Source organism: Mustela nigripes, chromosome 8, assembly GCF_022355385.1.
Source record: "Mustela nigripes isolate SB6536 chromosome 8, MUSNIG.SB6536, whole genome shotgun sequence".
In the NCBI taxonomy this organism is placed as follows: domain Eukaryota; kingdom Metazoa; phylum Chordata; class Mammalia; order Carnivora; family Mustelidae; genus Mustela; species Mustela nigripes.
This window is the reverse complement of record NC_081564.1, coordinates 13,194,637-13,216,910: the sequence shown is the minus strand read 5'-3', so window position 1 is coordinate 13,216,910 and position 22,274 is coordinate 13,194,637. Positions and strand designations below refer to the sequence as shown.

The 22,274-nt window shown below is 52.7% G+C and overlaps 1 protein-coding gene across 1 annotated transcript in view; it reads left to right on the top strand.

The window, feature by feature from the left end:
- The first annotated feature begins 1,449 nt into the window (after nucleotides 1-1,449).
- Nucleotides 1,450-22,274, top strand: part of TESC (tescalcin) — a 54,775-nt gene continuing 33,950 nt past the window's right edge. The window contains 3 exon segments of the mRNA XM_059409899.1: nucleotides 1,450-1,464; nucleotides 2,321-2,507; nucleotides 2,510-2,656. Of these exon segments, the coding sequence (XP_059265882.1) occupies nucleotides 1,450-1,464; nucleotides 2,321-2,507; nucleotides 2,510-2,656 (349 nt within the window).

Here is a 22,274-nt window from a genome sequence, read left to right as displayed (position 1 = left end):
CACGGACTCCCAGAAGCTCTGTTTAAGGGATAACAGAGTCTTTTCATGGACCGTTCTGGCTTGAACATTCCAGATCTTTCTGGGCCCAAGTCAGCCCTTGTTTGACCTCTCTGCCTTGTCACCTCCTGTGTGTCTGTCTGACTCCATTCCTCCAGGAGTTCCTTAGGAGCTGAAGTGTGGCTCCTGATTATTCCTGGTTGTGGCCCCGGGGCCCAGCCAGGTGCCTGAACACAGCATAGCCTCAATAAATGGGCAACGAATGAGTGAATCAACAAACCCCCGGACGGTGCCTCGGCCTCCCCACCTTCCCGCTGCCACACGGAGCTCCTGATTCTTACTCCAAGACTTGCCATCAGGAACCAGTTCCCCGTGGTCATCATACCCCAGCCCTCCCCTCTTCCCCCTCCCTGCTCACTGTTGAAGGTGGCTGGTTCAGCAGCAGACCCAGGAGGGTGGAGGGAGGCCTTCAGAGGCCCCTCAGGGGAGGTGATATTTACACTGAGGTCTGCAGAGGAGGCCCCAACCATAGGAATAGAGAGGGGGAGGGAGTTCCAGGCCAAGGGGGCAGGTGCCAGGACTCTAGGAGCCGACAGTGGTCAGTGGGGTCCGAGATGAAGGTGCCAGTGTAGACAGGTCACAGAGTGAAGACAGGCTCCCTTCACCCTCCCCACACTGGGGTCCTCTTTGTGATCACTGAAGGGCAGAGCACAGCCTTATGTACCCCCCCATCCCCCACTGCCCCAGAGCAGGGTCCCAGGGCTTTCCTCCCCACCCACCTACACTGTCTGTAACTTCGGGAGCAGCTCGGCCAAGGGGGAGACGGTGCGGGCCTGAAAACGCTATTTTCAATCTCTTGGGCAGCAAGCCCCATCATTGAATCCTTGGATAATTTAATATAATAAAATTCCAGGAAATGGTATTTTACATCAGAATAAAATTGTGTTCAGCAGTCGTGGGTCATTTGCAGGGGGTCAGAAGTCCTTTCGAGACCCTGAGGCCAGTCTGGGTGTCTCAGTTCCTTCTGCCTTGAAATGCAAGCCCTGGGTTCAGTTAACTCAGACCAGCTGATGCCCCACAGCCCCCACTTCCCGAGCTTGGCCACCTCAGCCTGCCCAGGGGTGCTTCTGCAATGCCGGTCCAGGTGCTTCTCCAGCTCTTTCAATGCCAACCGTGTGTCATGGGCAGCTGAACTTTCCCCCAGGCAGGGGGCTCATTCTGCAGCTCTGGCTGGGTTCAGGACCACCCCCCCCCCCCCCCCGCCAGGGGAGGTTCGCAGGCTGTAGGTAGTGGTAATTGGTTCTCAGCATCCCCTCCCCAGTGCCCTGTGAAACTGATGTAGGTGGGCCCACCCAGGTCTTTGTGAGCACCAAAGGACTCATGCCCGCCTCCACACTCCAGCACTGTCACAGAGCCTGGCACCCAGGACATAAAACTGACTACTGTCCAAACATGGATGGCCGCACCGTGAGGCACCGCGGAGAGCAAGGGTCTGGCCTTGAGAACCAGAAAATGTTGACTTTGAATTTCTGCCCTGGCTGTGTGACCTTTCTGAGAGTCAGTTCCTTGCTTGGACAGGATTCCACAGCAGCCACTTTGTGCCCTGTCCCATGGCAGACCCTTCCGATGGACATCTCATTACTATTATCGTCCCCATTTTAAGGAGAAGGAATCATGGTCAAACAGGTGGCAGGACGGGCTGGGGTCTTCCAGCCTGACCACAGAATTCAATTCCTCAAGCCAACTTAAGGCCAAACTTCTCCCAGGAGGCTAGGGGAACCACCAGCATTACATTCTCTGGGCAGCTTGAAATGCAGCCTCCAGGGCCCTGCCAGAGCCAGAATGGGGGTGGGGGGTTGGGCCAGGAAGCTGCCTGCGCCTCCAGTTTGAAAACTCCCCCACCCCAAGCTCCTGGGCGGGCCGCTGGGGCACGTGGTGTGTCCACTCCATCAGGGCGCTGGGGAGGGGCCGAGGGGCTTTCCTGGAATGAGCCAAGCGAAGCACCTCGTGCGCGTTTAAGGTGGATTACTGTTATTATATTACCTTTATTGCTGTTCAGCAGAGAGTTAATTAATGCTGGCTGTATTTCTTTACTGTCCCAGGTGAGTTTCCCTCCTGAGATCCGGGAGGATGTGTGATGGAACCGGGGTGGGGGTGATTATGGAACCTCCCCGGGGTCCTATCCCGCCCACCTACACCCCAACTCTGTTCGCACCCGCCTCTTTCCAAAGCCCGCAGGGGTGCGGAGGCGGGGAGGCGCGAAGAGCACGGCCGCTGCACGGGGAACGGGGGGGGGGGGGGGACCTTGGCGGTGGGTATCTAGGTCGCGCCCTCCCTTCCACCCCTCCCCGCCGTCTCTGGCCCGGGGCGGGTGCTCCCCCATCCCCGCAGTGAGCGAAACCGGCGCGCGCTAGGACCGCGGCGCGCCGCCCTCCGCCGCTATAAGAGGCCGCACTCGCGCCCCACGCGGAACCCGCGGCTCAGACCTGTCCCCGGCGTCCCGACCCGCGGTGGACCCGAGGCCGGACCGGCCGCTGCGCAGTCGACGCCAGCCCGGGGCCTGCGAGGCACGCGCGCCCCGGGGCCCCCGCCGCGGGCACCATGGGCGCTGCCCACTCCGCCTCCGAGGAGGTGCGGGAGCTCGTGGGCAAGACCGGCTGTGAGTATCCCGCGGGGACACGGGCGGGAACCGACGGGCGACTGGCTCGGGGCTCCCAGCCCATGGCCGCTCGCCCGGCTCCGCGCCGCCGCGCTGTGTGACCTTGGGCCAGTAGCTGACCCTCTCCGCGCCTCAGTTTCCCCCTCCTGCAAATGGGTCCCCGCCGGCCACTTTGCAGGCTGCGGCGAGGAGCTCCGCGGCGATGCTGAGTAAGTGCGGCGGCCGCTCAGCCTCGGCGCCCGCGGAGTTGGCACGGAACCCCCGGGCCTGGGAACTGCGGACCCAGGAGGGAGCAGGGCCGGGCTCCCCCCAGGGCAGGGCAGGGCAGGGCGGGGAAGGCGTCCGGGGCTCGGAGGGCGAGAGCCGGTGCGGCGCAGCTGGTGTGCGCGCTCCGCACCTGGAAGTCGTTCGGGTTCGCGAAGCGCAGGGGCCGGAAAGTTTTGAAGTCGGCGGGACCTGGGCGGCAGCCGGGCTCCGGCGTTCCCCGGCCGGTGACCTCGGGAGGGAGAGCCCGTGCCCCCGCGCCTCTCTTCGTCCTCCCGTCTGTGAAGTGGGTGCAGGCGGGTCCACCTCCCCGGGTAGCTGGCAGCGCCCGCGGAGCACTTGACCGGAGCCCGGCGACCTTTCTCGAGCTGGCCCGCACTCCTGGGACCTGCATCCGGCCCGAGGCTGCAAGCAGGGAGAGGCCGCACCGCGGGCCGACCTGACCGCAGGGAAGTGACGGTGGAAGCGTTTGTCCTCTCCAGTCCACTGGGACTGGGAACTTGACCCTGGGCTCCGACCTCGGGGTGCTGGGCTCAGCCACCGGCTGTGAAGGGGAGTGTGGACCGTAGACCCAGGGAGGCCAGGTGAGTGGGCAAACCGGACAGAGGGATGTGAATCCTGCCAACGCCACCTCCTGGCTGTGTGACCTTGGGCTAGTCACTTCATCTTTGGGTTTTCTTCTCTCTAGAATGGAAGTTCTGCTAGTACCTGCTAGATGCTCAGGAGATAGGAGCTGCAGATAGTATTTCAAGGAAGGGGCTGGCTGGCTCCTGGCACCTGCTTTGAGTTTAGGGCAGCCAATCAGGTCCCTAATACCATCTGGGTGCGGGTAGGGATTGACCCAGCCACTTGTGCCAAGGCTGAAAGGTGACCGCTGCAGAACTGCGAGAAAATTAAAGAAAGCACCTCTACCTGGTGTGTGTGTGTGTGTGTGTGTGTGTGTGTATACACACTCATACATCACATACACATGTTATGTTTTCCCATGTACAATCCCAGAACCGTCTGTGACTGGAGAGGAAAAAAAACTGTAGTGTATTCAACTTGGAACGCTTAAAAAAAAAATGATAAGAGCATATATTTGTAATTGGTTTGTTTGCATCAAGGATCTTAGAAGCTTCCGCAGGAAAGTAAGAAGGGTGCATACTTGCAGATTGGGTGGAGGGGACAGAGAGGGAGTGAGCTCTTCGCTGTAAATTTTTTTATCGTTTCATTTTGAAATGTGTGTGAATATAAAAGTTTCAAGTTCAGGGGCACCTGGGTGGCTCAGTTGGTTAATCATCTGCCTTTGGCTCAGGTCATGGTCCCAGGGTCCTGGGATCGGTCCCCACATCTGGCTCCCTGCTCGGTGGGGAGTCAGCTTCTCCCTCTCCCTGCTGCTCCCCTGCCTCTTGTGAGTGCTTGTTCTCCCCCCCACCCCCGCTTTCTCTTTCCTGTGCATGTTCTCTCTCATTCACTCTTTCAAATAAATAAAACCTTAAAAAAAAAAGGAAGTCTTAAGTCCAGTTCAACCTTAAGGCTCACATGACAGAGGAGGTAGGATTCCCCTCTTTCTTTCCTGGGATTCCCCTGGTTCTGTTAGTTGAGCTCTTTCTACCTCGGATCTGCACTGGTGGAAGTCCGGGACCTCTGCAGCTGGGTTTTCTGCTGGCAGGGTGGTACCCCCACATGCAGGCAGTTGGGGGGACTCCCATCTGGTGGTGAGTTTTACAAGCGATAGGACCACAGAGCATACTGGGACTCATGTCTGTTTCCTGGGTCCGATCTCCCGTGGGGGAAGACAGATGCTTAGTCTTCCCCCTGTAGCCTTCCTACAAGTGGCTGAGGAGGCTTCCCTTCTAGTTGCCCTGGACTCCAATTTCATACCCCAAATGGGGAAAGGAGATGGGGCGGGGGCGCACCAGGGAAGGGGGTGTGGGATCAGACTAGAGGGGAGAATGAATACCTCCAGTTCCTTGAACTTTAGGGGGAAAGTTCCCCTTTGTCCTCTGAAAGGAGCTGGCAGAGTCTGGGCATTTGAACCCATTCAGCAAGTATTTATGGACCGAGGACTTGGGGATTTAGAGGTGACCCAGAGAAGCTGATGTTCCTGAGGGGAGATGCAGAGTGGTGTGAGAGTCTGGGGAAGGACAGAGAAACATTCTTTCTTTCTTTCTTTTTTTTTTTTTTTTTTTAAAGATTTTATTTATTTATTTGAGGGAGAATGAGTGAGAGAGAGCATGAGAGAGGAGAAGGTCAGAGGGAGAAGCAGACTCCCCAAGGAGCTGGGAGCCCGATGCGGGACTCAATCCTGGAAGTCCGGGATCATGACCTGAGCCGAAGGCAGTCGCTCAACCAACTGAGCCACCCAGGTGCCCAGGGAAAGAAACATTTCTTTAGGGAGGACCAGGCCCTGTGGTGGGAAGATTTTCAGGACAATAAATGAGAATTGTATGAGATGCTGCTGCTGCCATAGTCCAAGGCTTAGCTGGTGGGGGGTGGGGGCTGACTTAAAGGATCTTGCTAGGTACATGGCTTGGAGCAAGTGTTAGTGGTACTGGCCATGCTTTTAAACCCATTTGTATGTCTGTATCACTGTGAACCAAAGCCAAGAGTTAAAGCTTGGTCCCACTTCTGCCCAGCTGCATGACCTTAAACAAGTCCTTGCCCTTCTGAGAGCCGGGGTCCCCCTCTGGTTCCTGGGGTGGTTATATGGCTTCAGTAAGGTGATGTATGTATGTGTGTGAAGTAGTCGTCTTGGCCTGGAAGGTCCGCTCCCAGAACCCTGCTCCTGCAAGAATCCTTGGGAAGCATTCTGCCTGAGACCCAGGCAGCCAAGGAACAGGCTGTGCCTGCAAGGTTGCGGGGCTCCCCCTGCCTCCTCGAGGAACCCAGATGGTCCCTAAATTGAAGAGTCCGCTTGGTCCCTCCCTGAGGACTCCTTCTGGAGCCGATGAGCAGGACGAGCACAGGACGCGGACGCTGTGCATCATTCCTTGGGCACCAGGCTCTGTGCGGAGCGCTTGGGATGCACTCAGTGGAATCTTCATAATAACCCTCTGTGGAAGGTGGCAATGTGGCCATTTTACAGAGAAGGAAACTGAGGCCTGGAGAGGCAAAGCAGCCTGCTTGCAGCTGCCCAGGTCATTGAGTGGGGGGAGTAGGGGATCCGAGGATCCCCAAGCCCATTTCCTGCCAACACTGTGCTTTCGCTGTGCCGAGTTGCCTCGGATTTCTAGGAAGGCAGGAGGGCAGGGGAACAGCCTGCACATCAGTTTTTCTCACTTCGGGGCCTTTGTGCAAGCCATTCCCTCTACCTGGAGAATACTTCACTTGACTGTGCATAATCTGGGGTTTACGTAAGGGGGCACTTGTGCAACCACCAGCCAGGTTCAGATTGCAAATGTGTTCTCTTAACCCTGTCTCTTGACGAAGTCCATTCTCTTCCTCATTTGGGGCTCGCTCAGCCATTGCTCCCTTCCGGAAGCCACCCTGCCTGCTCTCCATCCAAACTTCGAGGGTTCACGCATCCTGGAGACTCGCGCAGCCCCTGCGTGGTTACAGCGCACAGTGCATGGCAGTAGAGCTGTCAGCTCTGTCACTTGCCCCTCGGAACTTGGAGCTTCCGGAGAGCAGGGAGAAGGTGGCTGGTTCACCTCAGTATGCAGGTGTGGTACTTACAACACGGGTTCATGCCGACGAGGCGGGGACCCCCGGGTCTTTAGAACTCAAGAGTATTGGCTAGGAGCGTGGGTCCAGGAGGAACACCTCATGCCACCCCAGCAGCCCGCCGTGGCCGTGGCCGTGGCCGCGGCCGCACCAGCCCTCCTGGCACCATCCTGTGGGCCTCAGCGCTGAGCCAGCCCCACCAAAAATAGGCCTGAGCTCAAGGCAGCCCACGCAGGGCATCCACAGAGCTGCACACCCCCCTCCTCTTGCCTGGGAGAGTCTCACTGATTGATTTCAAACCTAAAAGCCTTCCCAGACATCTTTGCTGAGCCAAGAAAGCGGCCTACCTAGAACATTGAAATGCACGTTAAACACGGGCGCTGGCCTTTCTGACGCTCCTCCCGCAGCAGGAAGGCAGTGGAGCCCGGCGTGGGTCCCAAGGTGTGAAGTGGCCCCCCCCGGCAGGAAGACCGGGCCCTTGTAGGGGGAGGGTCGCTCACGGAAGCCTGGTCGCCTTCACCACCTTGAGCTGGCCTGGCGGTGGCCTTTCCTGCCCCACCCCACCCCTACCCATGCCTGCTCCTGGGGCTGGAAAGGAAATAATAAGTGGAGGATTCTGGGAAAGGTGGAGGGTCTATTTTTTCCTCCAGGCTCCAAAACAGCCCCACAGGCATATCTATGTAGATGCCAAGAAGCTGCCAGAAGGAAGAAGGAAAAACAATGTCCCAGATCTGGAGTTGAGACCTCTTCATGTTGACAGCGAGTGTGTTTACCAGGCGCCTGTCATCTGCCAAACACAGAGCTGAGCGCGGCAGCTTACCCGCAGCTGCCGAAGCAGCGCCCCCAGGAACACCGTGGCTTCCCGTTTTCCCGAGGAGGGCGCGGATGCTGCGGAGAGCAGGCCGCGCGCCTGAGGCCACACGCTCTGGAGAATTGGAACTGGGACTCCGTTTCTGGTGTGATCCCCAGACCCCCTCACTGGGGCGGGGGACCAGAGGCCTGGGTGGCCCGTGCCGGCTGGAGGGGGTGGCACCCCATTTTCCACTGGGCTGCTGCTGCTGATTACTCCTTGCTGGTTGCAAAGATCTCAAGGGGCCGCAGACCACAGTCTCCGCCTGTTCGCCATGTGCCATATTCCCTCTGGATGCATGGGGTGGGGGTGGGGGGGAGAGACACCTTCCCTGCCCTCCAGGCGCTCCGGGGGTGCAGGCATCCTGGCCCTTACTATTGAGCTCCTCCTGTCCCCCACTGAGGCATGTTAAGCCAAACGGGCCAGTACAGACCCTCCTGGCTCCCTTCCTGTTTCCCGTGGGTGGACTATGGCTGTTATCAACCAGCAATCTCTAGGCCCCAGGAAACAGGGTGCACGACTGTGTCTGTGGCTCTGGGGCTGGGGGTGAGGTGGGAGCAGATCCCCAGGGCCCATCGGGTTCTCAAAAACGATGAAGAGGAATTTCATTGCATGTAAACCATATCTTAGTAAGAGAGTAATGAAAAACAATTTCTTTAGCAAAAACGAAAAACTGTTTCCTGAGCAGGGAGGAATAGGGTATCTGTGAGGTCTGGGGAGGGTCGGTCCCCCCGAGGCTGAGATCTCCGTGCAGACTGGGCAGAAACGGTCCAGTGGTGTGGGCACAGTGGCGAAGATCAGAGGAGGGAGGCCCGGTGGACCCAGCCTCCCCTGGGAGCTCACAGTATGGAAACTTGCAGGCGGATTGGGAGAGCTTCTGTTTTTTAAATTTATGTTATTTTAAGACTTTATTTAACAATTTATTTGACAGAGAACACACACAGGGGGAGCAGGAGAGGGAGAGGCAGGCTCCCTCTGAGCAGGGAGTGGGATGTGGGATGCTTGATTCCAGGACCCCGAGTTCATGACCTGCGCTGAAGGCAGACACTCAATGGACTGAGCCACCCTGGTGTCCCTTTTGGGAAGCTTTTAAAAGGGCCGGGTGGCGGGACGCCTGGGTGGCTCAGTTGGTTAAGCAGCTGCCTTCAGCTCGGGTCATGATCCCAGCGTCCTGGGATCGAGTCCCACATCGGGCTCCTTGCTCAGCAGGGAGCCTGCTTCTCCCTCTGCCTCTGCCTGCCATTCTGTCTGCCTGTGCTTGATCTCTCCCCCTCTCTCTCTGATAAATAAATAAAATCTTTAAAAAAATAAAATAAAATAAAATAAAATAAAAGGGCCGGGTGGCAAGTGAACTTCATTGCTGGACACCCCAAATCACCCTGCTCTGGCCCATGCTGATATTTTGCATTGTGGCTGGGCTGGCTCTTCTCACCATTATAGTATATGGCAGTTTAAAGATGAGGAAACTGAGGCCCGGACCTTTGAAGGGACTGCTCCCGGTCACTTGGATGCAGAATGCGGAACCCAAATTTAACTCCATCTTCCCCAGGTGACCCAGACCCCATACGATGTAGACCGAGACAAAGGTTCTGTATATCTGGGAGGGGCAACACTGTCACCCCGTGACCTCATTAATACACTTGCTTACTACGGTGGAAGGGGGAGAATTAGACCTCGAGGCAGATAGGCTTGGTATCAGGTTATGGAAAGTTCTAGAACTGTGAGCTGTCCCCAGGGAGGCAGGCTGGGGGGGGGGGGGCAGTGTGAGGGGAGTTAGGGGCTCTGGGAGGAAGAGCGGGAATGTGTAGCCCCCTCTTTTTTCCTGAGGTCTTCCTGGGTGGCTCAGGTCTGTTTCAGAGGGAGAATTTGTGTTTTCTCTGCATGAAAGTAATTGGCAGTGCACTCCAAGACTTCCTCGCTGTGCGGATTAGTAGTAATCAGATCCCTTATGCGTCTCTTTCTCACCCCGCCCCCAGCCCCATACTGGCAGGATATTTTTTTGTGTGTGTGAGTTAATGGTCCCCGGAATGCAGCCCAGAATGTAATCAATGCTCAGACATGCCATACGGCCCAGTCGCACAGACAGAATACCTCGAGTGTTGATAAGATGCCTTTACTCTCGCAAAGCGCTTCAGTATCTGCTGTCTCAAAGCCAAGGGAATAAGGCATTTCTGGCTCACAGCTTTGGGGAGATAAGGCAGGGCCCCCTGGTGCCTGTGCTGGGGACACCAGGCAAGGTGATTGGGGTTGGAGGGGGGGGGAAGAGGTACCCTGGCCTGCGAGCCGTCTCCTGTTCCAACTTTATTATTAATTCATAAAGCCAGAAGGTCGAGTGGGTGATTTCCGTTGGTGGCGGCAGCCACCGTTAAGCACGAGGACAAAAAGGCCCTTTGTTGTCTCAGCGGTGTGACCTTTGTGGATGGGCAGGCTGTCAGAAGTGGGTCTTCTGTGTCCTGGGAGGTGAGAAGGCTCCTTCAGGTCTCGGGGATCTGGTGCCTCCGGAGGGCGGGCGGGTGGCCAGCAGGAGACTTCACGATGGACATGGCTGAGTCCTGGACCGCGATGGAGCAAGAAGGTTGCTAGGGTGGATGGCTTTCCCGGTGCACGTCCTTTCTAACCTCAGCCTCATGCTGGGATCCCAGTGGCCAGCCCCAAGGGAGCTCCCAGCATGCCTCACCCACCCGCTGTTCCCAGGGGCTCTCTTGTCCTTACCTGCATCCCTCAAGATGGCAGCCAGGGTCCCACATGGATATACACTGCCCTGTCCCCCCTCCCACCCCACCATGGCCTTTATCAGTAGACAGTAAAGGCTTAAACTGTGGACCACCTTTTAGTCTCAGAGCAACCACCTTGGCCTCCACACCTCTGTTTTCTCATCTGCTGATTGGGGATGTGTCACCTCATTACTGTGAGGATTAAGTGAGCATCTTAGTAAAGCTCTTGACACATTGTAGGTGTTCAGTAGTTGTTGGCAAGTACTCATAGTTTTGATGAGGAACTGTACAGAAGCTGGCTGCCTTTCTCCCTCTTAAGGACATTCTCTAACTTCACGAATTCCTTCCATGTTTTTAACATGGCCGCCATCTTGGACATGCCTGAGGTCCAGTTTTATCTTTCCCTGTGCTGATGATGGTCAGGGACCTTAACATGCTTTAATTTTTGTCACTCTCCAGTATTTTTTCTACGTTTTTAAAACCTATGCATTGGTTCTTTTTTTATTGTTTTATGCAGACCCTTTTAATTCTTGTAAGTTTTTCCTTATAGATTTCATTTTCTTACATGATACACCTTTCCACTGATTTTTTCAGTGACTCTCAGCGAGTTATCAACTTTGTCTGAAAATGTCTAGATTTTGCCAGCATACACAGTCGATCATTGATCTGGGTAAAAAATTCTGCATATCTTCTCCCAGCACTTTGGTTTTGGTCTCTTGTTGCTGTTGAGAAAGTCAGCTCTCTTGTCTAATTGATGTTTTTTGGTAGAAGTCTGATTCTGTACCTGTTTTAGATGTCTGGGATTTTTTTTTTTTTTTTTTTTTTTTTTTTTTACTGCACTGTGTCTAGGTGTGGATTTGTTTTATTTATCCTCCCTGGGCATGGTTTATGGTATTTCCTTCTAAAGAAGGCTTGTGTCTTATATTATGAATGTATTCCCCCCACTGCTTATCTTTATTTTCTTCTTCAGTAATTCCTATTAGAAATAGATGGGGTCATGGCATTCTGTCCTGAATGCCTGTTTACCTCTCTTTCATATTTTCTATTGTTTTATTGCTTTTTGCTGTCTTTGGAGTCATTTCCTTAGGTCCGTCTCTTTTTTTTTCTTTTAAAGATTTTATTTATTTATTTGACAGAGAGAGAGAGACAGTGAGAGAGGGAACAGAAGCAGGGGGAGTGGGAGAGGGAGAAGCTGGCTCCTGGCAGAGGCTTGATCCCAGGACCCCAGGATAATGACCTGAGCCGAAGGCAGATGCTTAATGACTGAGTCATCCAGGTGCCCCTTAGGTCTGTCTTCCAATTCATGAATGCTCTCTTTAGCTGTTACAGTTTTGCTGCCCCTAAGTTTATAAATTTTGATGACTTATTTTGTTTCATTTTTATTTTTATTTTTTGAGGATTTTTAAAAAGATTTTATTTATTAGAGAACATGAGCAGGGGAGAGGGGTAGAGGGAGAGGGAGAAGAAGACTTCCTGCCGAGCAGGGAGCCTGATGCAGGGCTTGATCCTAGCACCCTGGGATCATGACCTGAGCCAAAGGCAGACACTTAACCAACTGAGCCACCCAGGTGCCACTTACTTTATTTTTTTAAAAGATTTATCTATTTTAGAGAACAAGCAAGCGAGCTGTGGGGAGGGGCAGAGGGAGAGAGAGAGTCTTAAGTTGACTCTGCGCTGAGTGTGGAGCCTGATGTGTGGGGCTCGATCTCACGACCCTGAGATCAAGACATGATCTGGAATGAAGAGTTGGACGCTTAACTGATTGCACCACCCAGATGCCCCCGGAGGGCTTATGAAATACATATAAAAAACATTTCGTAAGTTACAAATGGTTTTTAGAGTTGCTGCTTCTGTCATAGAGTAGTGTTCTTTCATTATTTGTAGTAATTTAACATTTATTATATAGTTTTTTCCATTTCACCCTCTTGGGGTGCCATTCATTTTTAAAATAAAAAAAAGTTAAGATTTTATTTATTTATCTGACAGACACGGGTGAGAGGGAACACAAGCAGGGGGAATGGGAGAGGGAGAAGCAACCTTCCCACTGAGCAGAGAGCCTGATGTGGGGTTCAATCCCAGGACCCTGGGATCATGGCTCGAGCTAAAGGCAGACGCCCAATGACTGAGCCTCCCAGGTGCCCCTAAAATTAAAAAAATTTTTCATAAATTCCACCCCTAACATGGAGCTCAAATTCATGACCCCAAGATCAAGAGTCAGATGCTCTACTGACAGAGCCAGCCAGGCACCCTAATTGTTTTATTTTAAAAAATTAAAGTATACATGATGAATAATGTTAGTTTCAGATATGCAACAGAGTGATTTGCCAGCCCCTGCTCTGTGCTCAGCAGGATAAGTGTGGTCACCACTTGTTACCACCCAGTGTCATTACGGTATGACTGTCTCTATCCTCCATGCTGTACCTTCTGTCTCTGGGACTTGACTTTTTTTTTTTTTAAGGTTTTATTTATTTATGAGAGAGACTGTGAGAGCACAAGCAGGGGGAGGAGCAGAGGGGAGCAGACTCGCCCCTGAGCAGGGAACCCAGTGCCAGACTCAATCCCAGGACCCTGGGATCATGACCTGAGCTGAAGGCAGACACTTAGATGACGGAGCCTCCCAGGCGTCCCTGACTTCATTTATTCTAATAGCATTGTGGTGGACTGTTTAGGGTTTTCTGTGTAGAGTATCATGTCGTCTACAAAAAGTGGCAGCTTTACTTCTTCCTTACCAGTTCAGATGCCTTGCATTTCTTGTCAGATGGCTGCAGCTAGGACTTCCAGAACTATGCTGAATAAAAGTGGTGAGAGAGGACGACCTTCTGTTTCTCCTGATGGTAGAGGAAGAGTTCTTGGTTTTCCACTGTTGAGTAGGATGTTAGCGGTGGGTTCTTCATATACGGACTGCATTGTGATTGGGCATATTCCCTCTAAATCCACTTTGTGGAGCGTTTTAGTCATGAATGGGTATTATATTTTGTCAGATGTTAATTCTGCATCTTTTGATAGGCTCATGTGCCCTTTATCTTTTCTCTTGTTAGTGTCATGTATCCTTTGGTTTGCAAATATGGAAACACTCCAGAACAAAGCCCACTAGATCATGGTGCTGTTAACATATTTAAAACAAAACAAACAAACAAAAATGGGGTGCCTGGGTGGCTCAGTGGGTTAAAGCCTCTGTCATGTCATGTCGGCTCAGGTCATGATCCCAGAGTCCTGGGATCAAGCCCCGCATCAGGCTCTCTGCTTAGCGGGGAGCCTGCTTCCTCCTCTCTCTCTGCCTACTTGTTTTTTTTTTTTTAATCTTTTTTTTTTTTAATTTTGTTTATTTATTTGACAGACAAAGATCACAAGTAGACAGAGAGGCACGCAGAGAGAGAGAGAGGAAGAAGCAGGCTCCCTGCTAAGCAAAGAGCCTGATGCGGGGCTCAATCCCAGGACCCTGGGATCATGACCTGAGCTGAAGGCAGAGGCTTTAACCCATTGAGCCACCCAGGCACCCCTTCTCTGCCTACTTGTGATCTCTGTCTGTCAAATAAATAAATAAAATCTTTAAAAAAAACATTTAAAACAAAAAGGGTTCCATTCCTTTTGTTAGTTGTGTCTGCTGGTCCTTCCTTCCAGGGGTTCATTTGCTGGTGTGGTTTGGTTTTGGATTCTGAGCTCATGTTTGATTGGACTTTCTCCCCTGGTTTTCACATCCTCCTGGAACGGTCTTCAGCTCCAGATCTATGCCGAGGCCAAACCAAGTGGGGGAGAGCTTACCTAAAGTACCTCTCCCATGAGAGTCCCTGGGTTCTAGAAGCACCTCACACAGTGCTTTGCATTTATTGTGTTAAGTTCCCGAGAGCTGTCACTGGTCTAGAAACATTTTTTATAGTAGGTCCTCAATCTGGCTTTCCTGTGCCACAGAGGTTTGGCGTTTTCCCCTGGGCATGGCACAGACATGGCATTTTGATTCCTCCCGGAGACTTCCCCCTTTCTTCTGGGCCCAGCCACCTCCTTGGCAGGGTCTTCTCCTCGCCGATTCTCTGAGGCAGTAGGCAATATTTTCTCTAGCCTATCTCACATCGGGAAGCGGTCTTTTAGGCTTCAGCTTTTTATTTTTATTTATTCTTTAAGTAGGCTCCGCACCCAACATGGAGCCCGATGTGGGGCTTGAACTCACAACCCTGAGATGAAGACCTGAGCTGAGATCAAGAGTCAGAGGCTCCACTGATGGAGGTACCACCCTGGTACCCTTCTGTCTCAGCTTTGGATAGAAGTCTCACTTCTCCCTTACAGGGAACCAAGGCCACAGCTGATGGCCCAGGGTCACCTCAGCAGCGTCTGGCACTCTTGCCCTGCTGGGTGTGCTTTCCTTTCTGGCTTCTGACCTTGTTGGGTCCCCCTCCCTTGCAGGGTTGGTGGCCCTAGGGAGGTTTTTCTCCTTTTATCCAGGGTTTCAGGGGTCTGTAGGGCAATGGGGAATGTGTTCATTCCACATAGGAGGAACTGGACTTCTTTACCTAGTAAGCCTTCATACCTTACTTAAGCCTCTCTCTACTTGATGTGCCCCCAGTCTAAATCTGGAGCTGAAGATTGCTCTGGAAGGATGTGAAAACCAGTTCCTTAGATGGTCCAAAAGATGCCCACTCTTCCCATCTCTACTGATGAACCGGCGTCCCTCGTCCCTTCCCCATCTTTAGTCTTTTTATTTTTAAAAATTTTAAAAAAAGATTTTGTTTATTTATTTGACACAGAGAGAGAGAGATCACAAGCAGACGGTGTGGGGGGGGGGAAGCAGGTTCCCTGCTAAGCAGAGAGCCTGATGTGGGGCTCGATCCCAGGACCCTGAGATCATGACCTGAGCTGAAGGCAGAGGCTTTAACCCACTGAGCCACCCAGGCGCCCCTAGTCTTTTTATTAAAATGGAGACTTCTTTGTCTCTTTAGTGACATGAATGCTATGTGTTCATTGTCCCCCCCCCCCATCCTCCCTTGGGGTGCATAGCCCAAGCGTGAGGCTGTGTGAAAACATTCTAGTGCTGCAGACCTGGGTTCAAACCCCAGCTCTGCCGCTCATCTCAGCCAATGACTTAATCTCTCCGAGGCTCGGGTTTGTCTGTGAAGGGGGTGTGATAACCACCCTCCGAGGCAGGCCCTGGGGTGAGGGCGAAATAAAATGATGTGTGCCAAGCATTCGGCTTAGTTCCCCCCTCCGAGGAAATGCTAGCACGTGGCAGTGAGTCCTGCTGCTATAAGGCAAATGGCAAAGAACAGAGCAGAGCTGTGGGAAGGTGAGCGTCGATGAGCACAGCACAGCCTGTGATTTCGAGAGTCCTGCCCACCCACTCTGACAGTGTTCCAAGTCGTCTCATCGCTCATGAGAGGATCTTTGCTAAAGTCAAGCCACTTCATTCTGTCTCTGCTTCTCCTCCCATCCTGGGAGTTGGAGGATTCCTTCTGGGTGGAAAAAACCTGCCGAGATCCTCCTGAGACCCTCGGTATCTGAGCTTAAAATGAAGACCCTCCCCATGCTGGTCGGGGCCCGGGGGCAGCTCCCACCCAGATCCTGTGGCTCTCGCGCTCACAGAAAGGTTGACGTTTGCGTGTAAAGGGTTCGAAGGTGCTGGAGAGAAGGCATCCGTTGACCTTCTTGTTGCTGCTTCTGCTTTGGACACTAGAGTTGGGTTTGGTTGTTTCCTTTCCAAGGCTGAGGGCCTTGGTTCTTTTAAAAATCCCGGCAGCGAGGCGTGCTCTGTGATGTGCACAGGCTGGGCGCGTGGCGAGGGGGAAGGAGAGAAGCGGGGCGTTGGGCACCGGACGCATCTTCAGGGCAGCGGGCGGGTGTGTGGGGGCAGGTCCTTTCCAGGCTGCGGAGGCTGTCCCTCTGCTCTCCCTCCTCCTCCCTCCGGAGGCCCAGGATGAGTCACTGCTTCGCTGGAGCCCCAGGCAGCAGGCAAAGTGCCTTCTCCCTCCCAAGCCCAGCCAAGCTGGAAGCCAGCTGGGGTGCCCGGTGGGTACAACAGAGTCATTAGGGTCCTCATGATTGCTCTCGTGGCCACTTTGGTGCCTCCGCTCCCCCTGCCAGGTCCCCTGCAACATGAATGTGACATTTTATTTAACAGGGGTGAAATTGACATAACCTCTCATTGACCATCTTCAGCGTTTTCCAGCCTGCAGTTCTAGGGCATTAAGTGCAGCCGTCGCCACCATCCAGTTCTAGGACATCATCACCCCAGAACGAAACTTCAGGCCCATTAGCTGCTCCTGAAATCCACACCCCCACCCCCATTTCTGGCATCCGCAAACCTATTTTTTGTCCCTGTGGGTTCACGTATTTCAGAAGCTTTGGGTACATGGCAGCGCACCGCGGTGGCCTTGCACATCTGGCTTCTTCCGTTGTGTCTCCCAGCTCAGCTGTGGGCCAGCAGGTGTCTGTGTGACCTGCCCCGATGAGCAGCGTGCACCCTGTTTTGTTCATCTGCTCACCAGCTGATGGACGTGTGGGTGCTCCTACCTTCCCACCATTGTGCATCGCGTGTGTGTGACATGTCTTGTTCTTTGGGGTGTGAACAGCCACGCGGGGTGTCGCTGTTATTCTCTCCGTGTTACGGGGGAGGAGGAGGCGTTCTCAGGGAGACGGGTTAGTAGGAGGTGGAGCTGGGGACCCAGCCAGCAGCTCTTGGCCCCATGCCGTCAGCCCACCTTTCTGTCTGACCCTGCTCGCCTCTGTGTTCTGGGACATCAGCCCCATGCTTGGCTTGAGTCCTGGCCGGTCAGTCAGGACATGGTGAGCAGGAGAGCTATGGGCACCCCAGAAGCCACTGAGACCTTCCCTGCTCAGTATCCTGGGGCCTGTGTGCCGGGTGGCACTGCTGGGGGAGACTGAGGGAGGGGGGCTGGCTCCTGGGGGAGCCAGGCTGGGTGGCTCCTGCTAGCACAGGAGCAGACCTTCAGCCACCCTAGCTCCTTGCAACTGCATTTTGAGCACAGAAACCCCCTCCTCCCCCACTGGGTCCCCTGTGTCCTGTCCTTTGCATCCACCCTCCGTTCTGTCACCAGGCACATGGAATCTTGTCCCCTGCCTTAGCAACTTCTGCGAGCTGGGGGTGAATTTTGAATGCCTCAACTCGGTGCGTGTGACCGCGGATACCTCCCCACCTTGCTCCCCGTCCCCCGCCCACTCTCTGCCTGTGCTGAAGAACCCCGGTGTCCTGAGCTCCTCCCACCCCACCTCTGCCAGCCTCGCCCTCCCGGCCTCGCCCTTGCCTTCAGGATCCCACAGGACCTTGCCTCCCACCCCTCCCTGTGCACTGGAACTCCCTCTCTGACCCCCGTGCTCCTTGGCAAGCGGACACCACATTTATTATCCTGGATCCCAGCAAGGTGATGCCCATTTCCAATAGATGGTATTCGTGTCGGCGCCCTTGGCCGCTAGCAGGTGCCAAGAGGTGCTCAGTAAATGTCTCTTAATGAGTGACGGGGCATCTGTCAGAGGGCTGAGCGACCCCGGTGGACCGTGGCGGGTCAGTCAGGTCTCCCACACCCCTGCGAGCCAGCATGGATTCAGCAAAGGCGCGGGTGAGACTTTATGTGCCCTTTGTCCCCAGACTTGGGCCCGTGGGAATAAAGGCTCAAGTAGTCTCGGTGACCCCATATAATGGAGGTGTTGAAGGCTGATGCTCCATTTCTTCTCAAGTCAGATGGAGGAGGCTGGGCCTCCTGGGGGATTTCATGCCCCTTTCTCGAACCCCCCCATCTCCTGCCTCCTCCTCTTTGAGGCTTGTCTCCGACCTCTTGGTCTGTGTGACCCCCCTCCTGCCTGGTGGCCCCATGCTTAGCACAGCAGGGCTGGAAGCCAGCCCCCCACGCCTGACAGGTGGGACCAGGCCCAGGCAGAGACCCCAGACCCATTACATTCCTCCCCATTCCTCCATACCCTGAACCCCGGCAACCCCTTAACCTACTTTGTGTGGCTTGATTTGCCGGACATTCGATATAAATGGAGTCATGCGACATGTGACCTGGGCCTGGCTTCTCTCCGGAGCCTCATGTGTTCAAGGCCTGTCCGTGCTGGTGCGCGTGTGGGGTTTTGTTCTGTTTAGGACTGGATCTTGTCCCGCTGGACAGACAAGCGGACCGTGTTAATCACAGGAAAGTGAAAGGACGGATAAGCAAAAATTCGAGACAAGAGGAAGAGAGGAATGTCCTGTGATTCTGCCACCTGGAAATGGCGCACTATTTTGTTGTGTGTCTTTTCCTATGAACTCCTGCGCGTACACAGATGTGATGGTGAACATTCGTTTTCCTGAGATGTTGTGGCCTGTTGGTTTTTCCCTGTAGTGATATCCCATGAACGTTGTTCTAAGTTATGAATATCTTATTTTTTTCAAAGATATTATTTATTTGACAGAGAAAAAGCGAGAGAGGGAACACAAGCAGGGGGAGTGGGAGAGAGAGAAGCAGGTTTCCCGTGGAGCACGGAGTCTGGCGCAGGGCTCAGTCCCACAACCTGGGGATCATGACCTGAACCAAAGGCAGATGCTTAAAGACTGAGCCACCCAGGTGCCCTTAAGTATTTTATTTTATACATATATCTATTTTTTAAAGGTTTTATTTATTTATTTGACAGAGATCACAAGTAGGCAGAGAGGCAGGCAGAGAGAGAGAGGGGAAGCAGGCTCCCCTGCTGAGCAGAGAGCCCGATGCGGGGCTCGATCCCAGGACCCTGAGATCATGACCTGAGCCGAAGGCAGAGGCTTAACCCACTGAGCCACCCCGGCACCCCATTATACATATATTTTTAAGTAATCTCCATGCCCAGTGTGGAACCCAACACGGGGATTGAACTTTCGACCCTGAGATCATGACCTGAGCTGAAGACTTGGACGCTTAACCAGTGCAGCCACCCAGGCACCCCTCTAAGTATTTTATTTTATTTTTTTATAAGACTTTATTTACGTATTTGACACAGAGAGATCACAAGTAGGCAGAGAGGCAGGCAGAGAGAGAGGAGGAAGCAGGATCTGCTGAGCAGAGAGCCCGATGCAGGGCTCGATCCCATGACCCTGAGATCATGACCTGAGCAAAAGGCAGAGGCCCAATCCCTCTAAGTATTTTAACCGTGTTTCTGAAGGCTGTGTAGTATTCTGTGTTCCGGATGCTCCAGGATTTATTTCAGCCGGTTTCCTTGTGGCTCACCGTTTCCCTAGGTGTTAACTATTTTAGAGTCTGTGATGATGACTCTGCTTGTTTATCTCTGTACACTTGTCTGAGGTCCTCGGCTTTTGTTCCTTGGGACCAGGTTGCTGGTTGGAAGCCCAGATACCAGCGCTGTCCAGTACAAATGCAGTGCAAGGTGGGATAATGCTAAATTTTTTGGAAGCTGTGTCTGTAAGGTAATTCTACATTTTCTAGTAGCCATGTTTAAAAAAAGAAACAGATGAGGTTAACTTCAATGTTTTTACTTATCCTCCTATGCCTAAGGTATTTCAGTGTATGACTGGTACAAAAATTTTTGAGACAGTTTACATCCTTTTTTGTACTAAGTCTTTGGAAGCTGCTGTGTATTTTAGTCCCTGATCCTGCTCCCTTGCAAAGGCTTAGCAGCCGCCTGCGGCTAATGACTTACTATATAGGTAGATACTTTCTGATTTAAGCTTTTGATACAAAGTAGCATGTCACCCCCCACAAACACACACAGAGATTGGGCCAGTTAAACTCCCACCAGCCACTGTCGGGTGTGAAACCAACCCTCAGGTTGAAATCCAAAGCCACAGATAATGAGGTCACCGTGCCTGTGCACCCAAGTGGCTCTCCTGTCTCCACGGCAACTGTGATCTCCTGGGGACCTGGAGAAAGGGCTGAGAGGAACAGAGAAACAAGAAAATCTTCCATCCTGGGAACCCCCAAGGGGGCCACGCACACGCGGAGCAGGTGCCCACAAGACTGACCCTCTGGGGGACCCCAGACCCGAGGGTGCCTTGAAAGTCACTTCGTGAGGCCCCAGACGTTCTTCCCACTGTCACTGTCATCTAAGTTGAGCCCGAGCTCTTGGCCCCAGGAATCTGGGTACCGAAGACAGGTTGTTTTCCTCACCCCTCTGTTTTCAATTAGGCACTGCAGGAAGGGTTGTGTGCATGTGTGTGAGTGTGCTCACACTTTGCGTGAAAGCAGCTGGAGGCTTCATGAGAGGAACCCGGCCTATGGCGATTTCTGGTTTATACACCTCTTCTTACCTGTGTGATCTTGGACAAGTCTCCGTGTTCCCATCTCTATAATGGGGCTAAAAGCCATCCTTACCCAATAGGATTGATAGAGAGGGTTATGTGAGCCAGAGCTTAGCAGGAGTAGGGCTGGACTCCGTGAATGCTCAATGAATGTCAGCTGCTGTGGTTCTATGCTTAGGAACATAATTAATTTTTTTAAAAGATTTTTCATTTATTTATTTGACAGAGAGAGAGAGAGAGAGAGATCACAAATAGGCAGAGAGGCAGGCAGAGAGAGAGGAGGAAGCAGGCTCTCCGCCGAGCAGAGAGCCCGATGCGGGGCTCGATCCCAGGACCCTGGGATCATGATGAGCCGAAGGCAGAGGCTTAACCCACTGAGCCACCCAGGCACCCCATAATTCATTTTTTTAATGGCTTTATTGAGATGTCATTTACATTCTGTACATTTCAGCCATTTAACATGTACTCCATAGTTTTTAGTATAGCCACAGGGTTGTGCACCCATCACCACAATCTAACTTGGAACCCTTTTATCCCTCCCAGAAGCAGCTCAGTACCTATGAGCCTGACTCTCCGTTCTTCCCCAGCCTCAGGCAAGCCCTGGTCTACTTCGGATTTGCCTATCTGAGTGTCTCCTATAAATGGAATCATGTGACTGGGTGGCCTTTGTGACTGGCCTCTGTCACTTAGCATCATTTTGAAGGTAACTCATCTGTCATAGAGGCCGTTGAGGAGCATTTTTGGCTGTAATTTCTGAGAGCTGTTTTTCATTGGATCACTGTAATTTTTTTTTTTTTTTTTTAATCTGTGATTGAGTGCTGGGAGCGGCCATTGATCACACAAAGGGAGGTTGCCTGGGGCATCAGTAAGCAGATGAACAAACCTGAATCCACACACTTTCTGCCAGACAAACTGAACCCAAATCCTGGGTCTGCCTTTCAAGTTCAGTAGGCATCAGCAAGTTACCCAGCCCCTCAGATCCTCCATGCGTTCTTCTGTAAAGTGGGAGCGTCTGTCTGTTCTCAGGTTGTAGAAAGGATTAAGTGAGAACGTGTGTTTGCAGGACAAGCTACACCACCAACGATGAGTCATCAAGAGTGATGTTATCGAGATCCCTGGGCTGTCCCATATGGGACCATATTGTGTGCCTAAAATATCCATTTACGTGACTAATAAATGATGCATTGCATATTAGAGAAAATTTGGAAAATATAGATGAATCAAAGCAAAATGAACCCTTTAATCCCACTACTGGGGGAAACCATCACTATTATTTCAGGGAAAATAAATCCAGATTTCCTTTTATTACTTATGCACGTTTGTATGTGTCTACATATCTCCCCCAGCATGAGGTCATGCTGCTCTTGTAGCAAGCTGTTGTGTTTTTGTTTTAAGTAGTCTCCAATGGGGGGCTTGACCTCACCACTCTGAGATTAAGAGTCTCATGCTTGACAGGTGGACACCTGCGTGGCTCAGTTGGTGAAGCGTCTGCCTTCGGCTCAGGTCATGATCCCAGGGTCCTGGGATCGAGCCCCGCATTGGGCTCCCTGCTCGGCGGGGAGTTTGCTTCTCCCTCTCCCTTTGCCTGCTGCTCCTGCCTGCTCCCTCTCTCTCTCTCTGTGTCAAATAAATAAACTTAAAAAAAAAAAAAAGTTTCATGCTGTACCAACTGAGCCAGGCAGGTGCCCCAGCAAAGCTGTTTTTGAAGAACATCACATGAGGAATATATTTTCATGTCAGATATGCAATTGTCACTTTTCAAAAGCAACATGCTTTTTTTTTTTAATTGGCTAAGTATACCACAAAATATTTGACCAATCTGCTTTTGGTGAGCACTTAGATTGAGTCCAGTTTTTAAGCTGTTAAGAATACGAAGGTGGGGATTCGAGTCAAGATGGCGGAGAAGTAGCAAGCTGAGACTGCTTCAGCTAG